This window comes from Arachis hypogaea, chromosome 3 (genome assembly GCF_003086295.3).
Source record: "Arachis hypogaea cultivar Tifrunner chromosome 3, arahy.Tifrunner.gnm2.J5K5, whole genome shotgun sequence".
Classification (NCBI taxonomy): domain Eukaryota; kingdom Viridiplantae; phylum Streptophyta; class Magnoliopsida; order Fabales; family Fabaceae; genus Arachis; species Arachis hypogaea.
The window spans coordinates 68,101,222-68,116,517 of NC_092038.1; the positions used below are offsets into that span (position 1 = coordinate 68,101,222).

Genomic DNA, 15,296 nt, shown 5'->3' on the forward strand with positions numbered 1-15,296 from the left:
TTGAGTGGATTTCATCACATAAACCTACACTTAAGCACCAAAATAGCATATTTTTGTGTTTGATCCCTAAATTGAACCTAAATGTGAAAATGTGTTTTTATGCTTAAATTGAGCACTTTAATTCTACTTTTATTCCATTTGATGCCATGACATGTTTGTTGAGTGATTTCAGATTAAAGAGGCAAGAATGGATAGGCAAAATTGGAAGGAAGCATGTATAAAGGGAGAAAACATGAAGAAAACAAGAAGGAAGCACACAGCCATGCGTGCGTGCGCACAACCCTACGTGCGTATGCACAAGAAGGAAATCAACATGTGTGCGTACGCACACATCTGTGCGTACGCACAGTTACCAGTACGTGCCTCCATTAAAAAGTCACGTGGACTCGCGTTTTGGGGCTCTTTTGGCCTATTTTTGAAGGCTTGGAGGCTGAAATCAAATGCTATATAAAGGGAACTTCATGCCATATGAAGAGAGCTCAATTTTAGATTAGAAAAAACACATAGTAAGAGTAAGAGTAGAGTAGTATAGAAAATTCTCTCTTAGGTTTAATTAGGATTTGTAGCATTTTCTACTTCAAGTTTTGATTTGGAATTATAACAATTGCATTGTAAGTATTTGTTTAATTTCTCTTTTAATTACTACACTTGTTCTCCACTTTCCTCTATTTTACTTTCTTTTATCCATATATACATAGTTTTGCAATTTTAAATTTCTAGTTGGCTAATTGATGTTTAATTGTTTTTTATATGTTCATTGGATTGCTTTTGTTCATTTTGATCATTTGGTTATTCATAGCTTTCATTAATTTACCAATTTTGCCATGTTTTATATTTATGCTCTCTATGTGTTTGATAAAATGCCAATCTTAGTTATGGGATAGATTTCCACCCCCTTAGCTTGGGGGAAATTAATTTATGGACTACTAAAGCCATAATGTCCAACATTTAGTGATAATTCTTGGATTGTTAGTTGTTATTGTTTCCAAAAACGCTAGCTTTTTACCAATTAATTTGGTAAGTTAACTAGGATATGTGGATTAATAACAATTATGCTCACTTGACTTATCCTTCGATGTTAAGGGTTGACTTAGTGAGATTAATCCATCATACTTGTCATAGTTGTAGTTATGGTAAGGAAGAGATTGCATAACTCATCCCAAGTCAAGGTTTCATATAATACATCATCACAATTCATTTAACTCCATTTCATATAATACATCATCACACAATACAAACATCTCTCACCTTTATTACCTTTGTCCGGCCTCCGGTGTAAAACCCGAATAATTAACGAATAATTAACTCATAAATTAATATTTATTCTAGAAAATTAAAAATTGAAATTTTAGAGTTTAATGTGGTAAAATTAATTAAAATAAAAATTTTGACACTAATTTTAAAGAAATTGGCCGAAAATTGGACCGAACAGGACGAACCAGGCGAATCGGGCCCATAATGGGCCCAAGGCCCAACTTAACCCATTATATATGAAGAGCATCAGCTCTTCCTTCCCCCAACAACAATGCAACACGTTGAAAACACATTGGAGGAGGAGAAGGAGGATCTCAAACCCTTGCTTCGATTTCAATTCGCCATAACTTTCAATCCGAGCTCTGATTGATAAGCCGTCAGCGGCCACGCGTTCGACTCGGAATTCTCTACAAAGACACATCAAGAAGAAAAGTTCCAATGTTACCATGTGAATGAAAAAACCTAGAAACATATATGCACAGCATGCCAGTAATGAACAAAATTTTTTAACTTAATATAACATGCGCACACAAGACTTCTTAAAAATAATATCATCATCACAGATTAATCCATAGGACAATCAGATTCAACCAAACAAAATTGTTGTAAGATGAAAATGACTCACCTTCCTTGATCCTCACCAATCTTAGGGATGATATGACTACTTGGGCAGAGTCATCATCGAAGTAGACATCCTTAATTTGTACAATAGTTAAATTAGCCACAAATTATTTAACAAGAGTACACGGTAAACAGAAGTTTGTGCTTATGCAGTATGCACAAGACAATGACCATATCACTTGGTGACAATGACAAAAAGGCAACTAATGATCCAATGGTAAAACAACTACAGCACATGCAAGCTATACTTGCAAGACCAGCAGCGCCAGAATAGCAAATAGATAGCCATTCAATCTCTAAATGGTCACATTTTTAAGAGACAAAATACTGGTTCTCAAAAGTAAAAAATACATTACTTAACAAGAGTAAACAAAATATCTACCTCATCATCTCGCTCAATGTTGTTATTTTTCTGCAACCAAACCAATCAAAGAATTAGTCTGGCATTTAAGTTCAGTGCCTAAACCACCTTGGGCAGACTGTAAAATGAAAAAAGAATAGAAAATAGACATATATACACACAAAAATGGGAACATGAATACACCCAGGGAGGATGCCAACTACAAACCTCTTCATTATCCTCAGTTCCATAAATTTTATATCCAAAAGCCTGATTCAAATTAGTTGCTAAAGCTGCAATATCGTAGTCCCTGTCATGAGTGTCATCATCATCACTATCCCTCATCCTACCATGTAAAGCAGTTGGACGCCTGCACATGTAGGAAAAAAGAAATATGTCAATCAACCTACAGGATAACTAAGTATACACATAAATCATAACTTCACTTCAGTGGTTAAATTTTATTCATTTTAACAATTAAAATGAAGGTAACACAACAGACATGATTCATTTTCATTCAATGAAATATGCAATCCAGAACCCTTATTCAAAAAATAAAATCTAACTTTTGATCACAGTACTACTAAGCATATCATAGCTAGCACCCAAAATTTCTTAAATGCCAAAAATAACTTGATCCTCTCCGGAATAGTAACCGTGTTAGAACATGTTGAGTATGATCAGAACTTACCCACAAGCCCACCGATGAACATTCTCAACCACATTACGTTCCTGAAGAACTTTAGCTTGCCATTCATTCCACTCCTTATTTTCCTGCAGACGTTGAACCAAGTTGCAAGATTTCCATGGAAGTTACATATATTAGAAAGCAACTTTCTATCAATGAGATCAGCCACATGGATTTTTAGAAGCAGTAGCAAGATATTCTTTCAACAACTTGTTAGCTTGTCCATGATTTCATAAGGAAATTATAATTTAAAAATGCATAGGCTAACTACTCATAAAAAAGAAATAGGAGTTCGGTGCAAAAAGGCCAGAATTTTCTATACATAAGAAAAAATACATAACCAACCTGAAGACATGAAAGTATGTTGCTTCGATTATGTGATAAGTGAATAAGCTTGTTAGCAACTCGAGTAATATGCCCAATATTTCCCACGCGTGGTGCCCGTTTTCCAATAGCAGGTACAGTAGGCTGCAATATAGCACTAGTTTAATGAAGAGGCAATAATAAGCTTAAAGTTAACATGGAGATTAAGTGTACAACTAGGCATTATCACTCTAGCTTATCTATGCGTCATTTTCCAATTTGATTCAATAAAATAGAAAATCAGGATAACTATGATCTAGTACAAGCAAATTATGTTTCTTGCATCCAAAGTTTTGAAGAGTTCCATAAATAAGGCTTGAACAGTAACAATTAAGTTATGAACAAGACAATCTCCAATCAGTAAGTTCCATTTACCATATTTTTGTCAGCAGAGAGAATAGAATCTTTATCCGCACTAATAACTCTTCCAATTAAATCTCACTCGTGAAGAATATGATCAATAATTGCATCATTTCTGCTCTCCAAACATGACAATAATATGATACTTTCTAGAAAACACATTGGTATACCAGACAGCAGCTGACAGAATTTATATCTTTATTAGTTTTACAAAGGGCATTTGTGAAGAATACAAAAATAGAAGAATTTTTATAGGAAAGATAAAATCTGAGTTTCCAATGGCATTAAATACATAGAAGTTCACTTTCTCTATAAAATCATTTCCCTTTTGTATTAGTAAAACTCTCTCTATACTAAATCATATCCACAGAGAACATATTAGGATAAAAAGTAAAAACATATATCCAAGCCCAAAAAAAAAGAGTATGAACAGAGGATACTTATTTGATTCAGGTCAAATGCTTAGCTTCCTACCACGAGATTATTGCAAAATTGCAGCATTTAAGCTAGGAAAACATTAATCAGCGTTATGGTGAGGGTTGAAATAGAGAAATTTGTAGGGGTTTGAAACAGAGAAACCAAAAGGGATTAAATCCGTACCTTCTTGTGTTATGGTGAGGGTTGAGCACCGATTGAGGGAGGAACGACGATTGAGGGAGAGGCAGCGAGGATTGAGTCAGCGTCGGCGGAGGTAAGGTTTAAGCGAGAGAGAGTGAGCGCCGATGGAGGCCTTGCGAGTGAGAGTGAGCGCTGACGGAGGGCGCACCGATGGAGGGTGCGCCGACGGAGGTAGCACCGATTGAAGTTTCCAAGAGTTGCGAAAGAGGGATAAAGGGTTGTAAGAGAAGGGTAGAGGGTTGCAAGTTGAGAGAGGGCTATGAGCTGAAAGATGAAGATGGATTCTCAGTGATGAAGAGGGCTGCGAGCTGAGAGAGGGCTGCAAAGGTTTAGGGTTCTTAATGGAGAAAAGGAATCGAGGGTTTGGGTTCTCACTTCTAAGTGAAGGCTGTTTTGAGTGATGGATGTACTGAAAAAGAAATTAAGTGTTTGAGCGAGAAATTAAATTTCAAGTGGAACCCTTTCGTCACGTTTTTTTAGGGTCCCAAATAATTAAAGGATATAGGTACGCTTTAAAAATGTTTTTGTATCTTGACAAACTAGCCACGCTTTAAAAGTGTACATATTTGTTTCTATAAAGCGTGGGAAAAAAAAGAATGGCCAAATTATAAATCAGTGGCCACTCTCTTAAAAGCGTGTCAAATTCTCTCTATCACCATGTTTTTAAAGTATGACAAAAAAAGCGTGACCAAATCACAAATTAGTAGCAATCCTCATAAAGCGTGGCCATTGATCACTTTTGGCCACGCTTTTAAAGTGTGGCAAGAAAAAAAGTGTAACAATAGGCCTTTTTTCTTGTAGTGCAACTAGATATCTTTTATGCAGACTTAGGTGAAATGTCCAAGATGTGCTTAGATAATTCTTCAAGTGGTTTATTGTACATAAAGAAGACACCTGAGGAAACTATTGAACTTATTGAGTTGGTTGCTAGCAACCAATATTTATACTCGTCTAATAGGAATCTTGTGAACTCTGAGACCCCTCAGAAGAAAGGCGTGTTGAAAGTAGAAGTTTTTGATGCTCTTCTTGCTCAGAACAAAATTTTGACTCAACAGATGAATCTAATTACTCAACAGTTGAGTAGAATGCAAGTTTCAGCTGTCAACACTCAGAATGCACAAGAGGCCCCTTATGACATGACAGGTAATTTTATGCAAAATGAAATTTATAATTATGCTCAATCTTCTTTTGAACAGGTCAATTACATGGGGAGTGCTCGTAGAAATCCCAATAATGATCCCTATTTTAAGACCTACAATTAGGGGTGGAAAAATCACCCAAATTTTGGGTGGAGAGAGCAACCTCAGAGGCCACAGAGTTTTAATAATAATTCTCAGGGTGGATTTCAACAGAATAATTTTAATAACCACTAGTTTTAGTCATCTCAGCAAGCAACTTCTCAGCCCAGCAGAACAATGATCTGGAAGCAATGTTGGCAAGTTTTAGACAGGAAACGAGAGCATCAATCAAGAACTTGGAGATTCAAATGGGTCAATTAGCCACAAAAGTTAATGAAATTGATCAGAGGACCACTAATAGCCTTCCTGGTAACACAATTCCAAATCCAAGAGAGGAATGCAAGGCTATCACCTTGATAAGTGCACAAGTGGCAAGTACGAAAGCACAAGTTAATGAGGAGCTAGTTGAAAAAGAAGCTCCAGAGGAGAAAAAGGAAGAAATAGAGTGCATCCTTCCAAAGCGTGCGGACAACCCATTCCCAGACTCTCTTGACACTTATCCTACATTACTAAAGGCTCATGAGTACAAGCCTAAAATTCCATATCCTCATAAACTTCAAAAGGAGACGAAGGACAAGCAATTTTTGAAGTTCTTGGAAGTCTTTAGAAAGTTGCAAATCAATATTCATTTTGCTGAGGTTTTGGAGCAAATGCCTCTCTATGTCAAATTCACGAAGGAGTTGTTGTCAAAGAAGAAGCCTTTAAAGGGAGACGAGACAGTGGTCCTGACTAAGGAATGTAATGCCATCATTCAGAATAACTTGTCAAGGAAGATGCTGGATCCCGGGAGCTTTCAAATTCCATGCACTATTGGGAGCACAACCTTTGAGAAAGCATTATGTGATCTGGGAGTAAGCATCAATTTAATGCCCTTGTCTGTGATGAAGAAGCTACAAATCCAAGAGGCACAACCCACAAGGATAGCATTACAAATGGCAGACAAATCTATAAAGCTTGCATACGGATTAGTGGAGAATATCTTGGTCAAAGTGGGTAAGTTCTTCCTCCCAGCAGCTTTTGTGATTCTTGACACGGGGGAGGATGAAAATGCGTCTATAATTCTAGGAAGACCATTCCTAATCACTGGGAGAGCTATAATCGATGCAGAGGTGGGTGAATTAGTGCTTAAAGTGCATAATGAGCAACTGGTCTTTCATGTCTTCGAAGATATACATTCAGCAGGTGAAGAAGAGAGGTGCATGCAAACTGAGCTTATTACTCCAAACCTTCAAGAACCCCCTGATAATACACAACAGAATTTGCAGCTCAAACCTCCTTTAGTAACAATCAATAAAATCCCTCCTGACATCAAACCTAAGTTTGGTGTCGGGAATGCATCATCCACCAAGGAGGAGGTCCCAAAAAAGAAGAAAGTACCCAGGGGATGGATAAACCAAAAAAATCCCCACTGAAGGTTTTTCCCCAGGAATGAAGGTGGTGTTGACTAGCAATCCTGTTCCGAGGGTTACCTGAAACTGTAGGTCGATCTCGGATGAGACCTTCTGTACTGATTGGAGATGACGTGTCCGGCTTGTGCGTGGCGGCCGGAGCTGTCGTGTCCGACTTGTTGGACTAGCAATGCTGCTGATCCTTCTTCACCGGAGGGTGGTGGTACCTGCAAGAGACTCCGATGCTTAAGTTAGCAAGGGTATTAAGCAGGTTTTTTGTAGAATCAGAGTTTGAGTTATACCTGGGTGCTCTAGTGTATTTATAATGGCATAGAGTGACCTTCTTAGATAAGATAAGTTAGTTATCTTATCTTTATCTTCAAATGAGGTCATCTTATCTTCAAGGGAACCGCCCTTCTCTCTGTAGGCTTGGGATGCCTTAGAATTTGGGGCGTGGTCCTCCATTTGGGCCCTTTTTTGGGCTTTTCTGGTAATTTGGCCAAGCTCTTTGAGAAGAGGTCGGATTGTCCTGACCTGAAGAGGTCGGTTAACTTGTCCGTAGAACATCCCGGGTCGGACAGCTCGACCCAAGGTATCAACAGTGCCCCTGCTCGAGCTCGGTCTTCTGTTCTGAAGTCGAGTCTTCAGTTTTAGGACTTCGATCCTTTTACGGTAAAGCCAAACTCATGCATTTTGTCGACTTTGCTGCAGCTCTTGAACGTGAAGCGTTTCTCCTTCGCTTTTAGAAGCGCGCGCTTTTAACCTTTTTTATCTTGGAAATGTGCGAGGCTTTAATACCCTCATTAATTGGTTTTTAATGCCCCGTTTCTCTTGCTTCTTTTATTTTGAACTTTACACATAGAAAACGGTTTTTTCTCTTCTCTGTAACTTCCCCCCTTTTCTCTCTATCTTTCTGCTTTGCCTAAGACTTTGCACATTCGCATTTTTCCTCGTGACGCTGTTTGGTGATTGTTGGTGCTTTGTTTGAAGGGAAATTTCGTTCCTTCGTCTTTCAACTTCTTTAGAGCTTTTTTCTTTCAGGTTGGCTTCTCGTTTCTTTACTTTTCTCGTTGCTCCTTTATTTCTTGGAAAAGTTTAAATTTTGTTTGAACACATTGTCGAAAAGCTTGGACCTTTTCGTGTTTCTGTGCCTGTCTGTTCATTGTGATGTACTTTTCTGGCTTTCTTTCAACCTTATGTGTAGTTTGGTGTTTCTACTGATGGATGGGGTTTTAAGGCTTTACATGTTTGTTTACTACTTCTGTAGATTTTGTGGCTTGTTGGGATAATGGCTTGTTTGATTCTGGGAAAGGTTGCGTCTTTGATGATTTTTTCTTGGTATATTTTGTTGCTTGGTAGTTTTTGTATACTGAAACTGTAGTTGAGAGGCGGTTTTAACAATCCATTTTTCTCTTCGGAGTGTGGATTTGAAAGAAAGTCTCTTCTTTGTTGTGATAGCTTTGTAGAGAACGATAATTTTCTTGGTGATCTTGCTCTGATTTGCGTCTTTTTTTCTTAAAAGTCTTTTGCTAGGTTATTTTAGCTTCTATAGGTTTTCCTGAGTCTTTCGCTCTGTGTCACTGCCTCCAAAAGGATGCCCCTGGACCTTGTGTGTATCTTGGGGCTTTTCTTTTACTGTTTGTATTGCTCCAGATCATATTGTCCGAGTTGTTTTAATATCGCCCGAGTTGTTTTTTGGTTAGTAATCCATTTTCTTTTATTGTTTGTAGGATTAGTTGGCCATGTCTTCTCGCAAAAATATTGTCGAGGCGTCTTCTAAGGTTCCTGAGGGGATGTCCGACTGGTTGGACTCCCTTGTGTTGCTATGTGTATCTCTAGCTAATTCAGAATTCTTTGTGGAGCTTAAGAAACATCATCGAATATGTAGTAGTGGGGATCAAGAAAACAACTATGAATTGGTAGCACCTGATTCTGACGAAAGGGTCTGCTTCCCTGTTCTGACCCAGGGGGAGCGTCCCTTTTTATGCATATGATTTCTTTTTTAGCCAGATGAACATCACCCTTCCCTTCACTTCTTTTGAGACCGACCTGTTATGGTCTTGTAATGTAGCCCCATCTTAGCTTCATCCGAATTCTTGGGGTTTCATTAAGATTTTTCAGTTGGTTTGTCAAGAATTTGGTGTTACGCCTTCTCAAACTCTTTTTCTGTATCTCTTTGTGTTGACCAAGCCTGGGACTACCAAAAAGAAAGCTTCTTGAATTTCTTTTAGGTTGGCCCAGGGACATAAAGTTTTTTCCATGTATGATGAGTCCTTCCGGGATTTTAAGAATTACTTTTTTAAGATCCGATCTGTTGAAGGAGCTCGTCCTTTCTTTTTGGATGAGAATGGCGAGCCCCGCTTTCCCTTAGAATGGCAGAAGAACGTAGTGGTGTCTAGGTATACTTGGGAAATATTGGACGAGGATGAGCAGGCTTTTGTGACTGTCTTGGAGGATATTTAGGGAGAGCCTCCCTACTTGATACAAAGAAATTTTTGGGGGATTCGTCCTTAATCCGAACTGTGCTGGGTATTTTATTTTGCTCCACTTTACTTTGCTTTCTTTGTTTTCTAGTTTGTAATCTGCTTCTATGGTTTCTTTTGTTTTTCAGGGATGGCGAAGAATAACGACTCTATGAAGGCCTTTAAAAAGGCAAGAAAAGTTATGGTGGCCCATAACATTTCGGCCAAGGTTACTAGGGAAGGGTCTTGCCAGGTTCCTTCTAAACTGTCTGTGTCGTGCTCTCCTGGCTCGAGGAGGATGATCCCCACTCTTCAAGTTCACCTGGTTGATCCTCCTCAGACTTCTACTACTACTTTACTTCCACCTATCGCTCCTCCTTCGAAAAAATAAAAAACAGCTGAGCCTTTTAACCTTGATGCCCCTTATTTTGATGTTATCGAGTTTGTGGACCAGCAAATTGGTTCTTATGGTACTATCCCTACTGACGATGTTTCTCTTCTCTGCCATCTGGACTTTATTACTCGGAGTAGCGTCAAGATGGCACACAAGGAGGAGGCTTTATATCAGACTGCCCAGGATCTTCCCATTCATGCTATTAAGGCCTTTATAAAGGAGGCTAAGTTGGAGTTCGACCGGATGAAGGGTTTAAAGGAGGAGCTCAAGGTGAAGGTGACCAAATTGGAGAGAGAGTTGGAGGGTGAGAAGACTACTACTGTTGCTTTGGCAGCTTCTGCAAAGTTGGATGAGGACATAGCGTTGAAGCACAAGCAGAGCTATGTCACGACCTATAGGGAAATGATGCGTCTCAGGGAGGATTTGGAGTCTGCCCGAGCTAATTATGCCGAGCTCCAGGGTCACCTTGTAGGCAGCGTAAATGCTGCTTATGAAAACCTGAAGGAGCAGGTTCAAGTTCTTGCGCCCGAGCTCGACCTTACTCTCTTCAACTTGGACAACATTGTGAAGGACGGTAAAATTGTCCCTGACGACCCTGACGATGATGATGATTGATGAGCGGATAATTTATACGCTTTTTGGCATTGTTTTTAGTATGTTTTTAGTATGTTTTAGTTAGTTTTTATTATATTTTTATTAGTTTTTAGTTAAAATTCACTTTTCTGGACTTTACTATGAGTTTGTGTGTTTTTCTGTGATTTCATGTATTTTCTGGCTGAAATTGAGGGACCTGAGCAAAAATCTGATTCAGAGGCTGAAAAGGACTGCAGATGCTGTTGGATTCTGACCTCCCTGCACTCAAAGTAGATTTTCTGGAGCTACCGAAGCCCAATTGGTGCGCTCTCAACTGCGTTGGAAAGTAGACATCATGGGCTTTCCAGAAATGTATAATAGTCCATACTTTATCCAAGATTTGATGGCCCAAACTGGCGTTCTAAATCAGCTCAAAACTGCCCGGCGTTAAATGCCAGAACTGGCACAAAAATGGGAGTTAAACGCCCAAACTGGCACAAAAGCTGGCGTTTAACTCCAAGAGAAGTCTCTACACGAAAATGCTTCAATGCTCTGCCCAAGCACACACCAAGTGGGCCCGGAAGTGGATTTTTATGTCATTTACTCATCCTTGTAAACCCTAGGCTACTAGTTCTCTACAAATAGGACCTTTTACTATTGTATTCTCATCTTTGGACGTTTAGTTCTTAGATCATCTTGGTAGCTATCTTTAGTCTTATGCTATCTTAGATCATGGGGGCTGGCCTCACGGCCATGCCTAGACCTTGTTCTTATGTATTTTCAATGGTGGAGTTTCTACACACCATAGATTAAGGTGTGGAGCTCTGCTGTACCTCGAGTATTAATGCAATTACTATTGTTCTTCTATTCAATTCAGCTTATTCTTGTTCTAAGATATTAATTTGCACCCAAGAACATGATGAATGTGATGATTATGTGACACTCATCATCATTCTCACTTATGAACGAGTGCCTGACAACCACTTCTGTTCTACAAGCAAACAAGGCTTGAATGTTTATCTCTTGGATCCCTTGATCGGATCTTCGTGGTATAAGCTAGAATTGATGGCGGCATTCAAGAGAATCCGGAAGGTCTAAACCTTGTCTGTGGTATTCTGAGTAGGATTCAATGATTGAATGAGTGTGACGAGTTTCAAACTCCTGAAGGCTGGGCGTTAGTGACAGACGCAAAAGAATCACTGGATTCTATTCCAACCTGATTGAGAACTGACAGATGATTAGCCGTGCCGTGACAGGGTGCGTAGAATATTTTCACTGAGGGGATGGGAGGTAGCCACTGACAATGGTGAAACCCTACATACAGCTTGCCATGGAAAGGAGTAAGAAGGATTGGATAAAGACAGTAGGAAAGCAGAGAGACGGAAGGGACAAAGCATCTCCATTCGCTTATCTGAAATTCTCACCAATGAATTACATAAGTATCTCTATCTTTATGCTTTATTCGTATATCATCCATAATCATTTGAATCTTCCTGACTAAGATTTACAAGGTGACCATAGCTTGCTTCATACCAACAATCTCCGTGGGATCGACCCTTACTCGCGTAAGGTTTATTACTTGGACGACCCAGTGCACTTGCTGGTTAGTTGTGCGAAGTTGTGATAAAGAGTTAAGATTACAATTGTGCGAACCATATTGATGGCGCCATTGATGATCACAATTTACGCGCACCAAGTTTTTGGTGCCGTTGCCGTGGATTGTTTGAGTTTGGACAATTGACGGTTCATCTTTTTGCTTAGATTAGGTATTTTTCTTCAGAGTTCTTAAGAATGAATTCTAGTGTTTCAAGGTGATGTTCTTATCATCACCAAAGCTGATTGATTTTCATCAATTTAGCTCTTGAATGCAGTGTCCTGCTGAAGCTTGGCTAGCCATGTCTAATTCCTTTAGACTGAAGCTTTAGACTAACATTGCATGATTCCTGGAATTCTCATTAAGAATTTTGATATCTTTATTTTCTTTTCCGCTTAACTTTCGAAAAATCCAAAAAAATTAAAAAAATAAAAAAAAACAAAAATATTTTATGTTTCTTATTGAGACATTAGTCTCATTTTAAGTTTGGTGTCAATTGCATGTTTCCGTTCTTCTTGCATTTTTCATGTGTCTTCAGTGATCTTCAAGTTGTTCTTGATGATTTACTTGCTCTGGTCTTTAAATTCTCTTGTCTTGTGTGTTTTGTTGTTTCTCATATGCATTCTCAACTTGTTAGTGTCAATAGTATACAAACTTTTAAGTTTGGTGTCTTGCATGCATTGTTTATTTGATTTCAGTTGCATTTTGATTATTCCTCATTTTTAAAAAATCCAAAAAAATTTTAATTTGTGTCTTTTCAAGTCAATAATACAGAGAATTGAAGATTCAGAACATACTACAGAGGAATTACACAGAAAAAGCTGGGTGTTCAAAATGCCCAGTGAAGAAGGAAAACTGGCGTTTAAACGCCAGCCAGGGTGCCTGGTTGGGCGTTTAACGCCCAAAAGGGGTGAGTTTTGGGCGTTAAACGCCAGAATGTGCACCATTCTGGGCGTTTAACGCCAGGATGGCACAAGAGGGAAGATTTTGTTTTTAATGCCAATTTTTTTTAAGTTTTCAAAATTTTTCAAAATCAAATCTTTTTCAAATCAAATCTTTTCAATCAAATCTTTTTCAAAATCAATTTCTTTCCATTTTCAAAAATACTTGCTATCAATTAATGATTTGATTCAACATTTCAAGTATGTTGCCTTTTCTGTTGAGAAAGGTTTAATGTTTGAATCATATCTTTTCTTGTTAGCCAAGTCATTAATTTTTAAAATCAAATCTTTTTAAATCGTTTTTCAAATCATATATTCTTGATCACATCTTTTTCAAAATAGTTTTCAATCATATCTTTTTAAAATCTTTTTCAAAAATCACTTGATTTCTTTTCCACTCTTAGTTTTCGAAAATCAATTAGTGTTTTTCAAAATGTTTTTAAAATCTCTTACTTAATTTTCGATAATTTCTTCCCCTCTTCTTACATCCTTCTATTTATGGACTAACACTACTCCTCAATGCACAATTCGAACTCCATCTTTCCTAGATAAGTTCAAATTTTCTACCTCTTCCTTCCATTTTTCTTTTCCTCTGACACCTCAAGGAATCTCTATACTGTGACATAGAGGATTCCATATTTTCTTGTTCTCTTCTCTTTCATATGAGCAGGAGCAAAGACAAAAGCATTCTTGTTGAGGCTGACCCTGAACCTGAAAGGACCTTGAAGCGAAAGCTAAGAGAAGCTAAGGCACAACTCTCTGAGGACCTAACAGAAATCTTCAAACGAGAAGAAGATATGGCAGCCGAAAACAACAACAATGCCAACAATGCAAGGAAGGTGCTGGGTGACTTTACTGCACCTACTCCCGACTTCTATGGGAGAAGCATCTCTATCCCTACCATTGGAGCAAACAACTTTGAGTTTAAGCCTCAATTAGTTTCTCTGATGCAACAGAATTGCAAGTTCCATGGACTTCCATTGGAAGATCCTCATCAGTTTTTAGCTGAGTTCTTGCAAATCTGTGACACTGTCAAGACTAATGAGGTTGACCCTGAGGTCTACAAACTTATGCTATTCCCTTTTGCTGTAAGAGACAGAGCTAGGATATGGTTGGACTCACAAACCTAAAGAAAGCCTGAACTCTTGGGAAAAGCTAGTCAATGCCTTCTTGGCAAAGTTCTTTCCACCTCAAAAATTGAGTAAGCTTAGAGTGGAAGTTCAAACCTTCAGACAGAAGGAAGGTGAATCCCTCTATGAAGCTTGGGAAAGATACAAACAATTGATCAGAAAGTGCCCTTCTGACATGCTTTCTGCATGGAGCATCATAGGTATCTTCTATGATGGTCTGTCTGAACTGTCCAAGATGTCTTTGAATAGCTCTGCTGGAGGATCTCTTCATCTGAAGAAGACGTCTGCAGAAGCTCAAGAACTAATTGAAATGGTTGCAAATAACCAATTCATGTACACTTCTGAAAGGAATCCTGTGAACAATGGGACAAATCAGAAGAAAGGAGTTCTTGAGATTGATACTCTGAATGCCATATTGGCTCAGAGCAAAATATTGACTCAACAAGTCAATATGATTTCTCAAGGTCTGTCTGGAATGCAAGCTGCACCAGGCAGTACTAAGGACGCTTCATTTGAAGAAGAAGCTTATGATCCTGAGAATCCTTCAATAGAAGAGGTGAATTACATGGGAGAACCCTATGGAAACACCTATAATCCTTCATGGAGAAATCATCCAAATCTCTCATGGAAGGATCAACAGAGACCTCAACAAGGTTTCAACAACAATAATGGTGGAAGAAACAGGTTTAGCAATGGCAAGCCTTTTCCATCATCTTCTCAGCAACAGACAGAGAATTCTAAGCAGAGCCATTCTGACTTAGCAACCATGGTCTCTGATCTAATCAAAACCACTCAAAGTTTCATGACTGAAACAAGGTCCTCCATTAGAAACTTGGAGGCACAAGTGGGTCAGCTGAATAAGAAAATTATTGAACTCCCTCCTAGCACTCTTCCAAGCAATACAGAAGAGAATCCAAAAGGAGAGTGCAAGGCGATTAACATGACCTACATGTCCGAATTTGGAGAGGAGGAAGAGGCAGTGAGCGCCACTGAGGAAGACCTCAATGGATGTCCACTGGCCTCCAATGAGTTCCCTAATGAGGAACCATGGGAATCTGAGGCTCACACTGAGACCATAGAGATTCCATTGAATTTACTTCTGCCATTCATGAGCTCTGATGAGTACTCTTCCTCTGAAGAGGATGAAGATGTCACTGAAGAGCAAGTTGCTAAGTACCTTGGAGCAATCATGAAGCTAAATGACAAGTTATTTGGTAATGAGACTTGGGAGGATGAACCCCCTTTGCTCACCAAAGAGCTGGATAACTTGACTAGGCAGAGATTACCTCAAAAGAGACAGGACCCTGGAAAGTTCTCAATACCTTGTACAGT

The 15,296-nt window shown here is 38.8% G+C and overlaps 1 protein-coding gene and 1 non-coding gene across 4 annotated transcripts; both read right to left on the minus strand.

Annotated features, from left to right (window-relative positions):
- Positions 1–1,170: 1,170 nt before the first annotated feature.
- LOC112790752 (uncharacterized) lies at positions 1,171–4,679 on the minus strand. 3 transcript variants are annotated; one of them, XM_025833290.3, is made up of 9 exons: positions 4,227–4,661; positions 4,067–4,132; positions 3,642–3,806; positions 3,249–3,371; positions 2,907–2,989; positions 2,444–2,585; positions 2,258–2,287; positions 1,880–1,949; positions 1,171–1,661 (listed from the first exon to the last, which is right to left on the minus strand). In XM_025833290.3, exons 3-9 carry the CDS (start codon positions 3,642–3,644, stop codon positions 1,588–1,590), a joined length of 525 nt encoding a protein of 174 aa, XP_025689075.1. In that variant the 5' UTR covers positions 3,645–3,806; positions 4,067–4,132; positions 4,227–4,661; the 3' UTR covers positions 1,171–1,587. The 3 variants fall into 3 exon arrangements, with proteins under 3 accessions (XP_025689075.1, XP_025689074.1, XP_025689077.1); XM_025833289.2 differs by lacking the exon at positions 3,642–3,806 and having other exon boundaries at positions 4,101–4,132; positions 4,227–4,679; XM_025833292.3 differs by lacking the exons at positions 1,880–1,949; positions 3,642–3,806 and having other exon boundaries at positions 4,101–4,132; positions 4,227–4,679.
- Positions 4,680–14,037: 9,358 nt separating this feature from the next.
- LOC112793900 (small nucleolar RNA R71) lies at positions 14,038–14,145 on the minus strand. The gene has a single exon (XR_003198587.1). It is a non-coding gene; the product is annotated as a small nucleolar RNA R71 (small nucleolar RNA).
- Positions 14,146–15,296: the final 1,151 nt, after the last annotated feature.

Bases quoted from the DNA above. Each gene is read 5' to 3' on its own strand.
- LOC112790752 (XM_025833289.2), bottom strand. From the start codon at position 4,127: ATGCTGCAATTTTGCAATAATCTCGTG. The intron at 2,288-2,443 runs GTTTGTAGTTGG...GTTTGGTTGCAG, and splicing joins GAACTGAGGATAATGAAGAG to AAAAATAACAACATTGAGCG. The intron at 1,950-2,257 runs GTAGATATTTTG...GTACAAATTAAG, and splicing joins ACATTGAGCGAGATGATGAG to GATGTCTACTTCGATGATGA.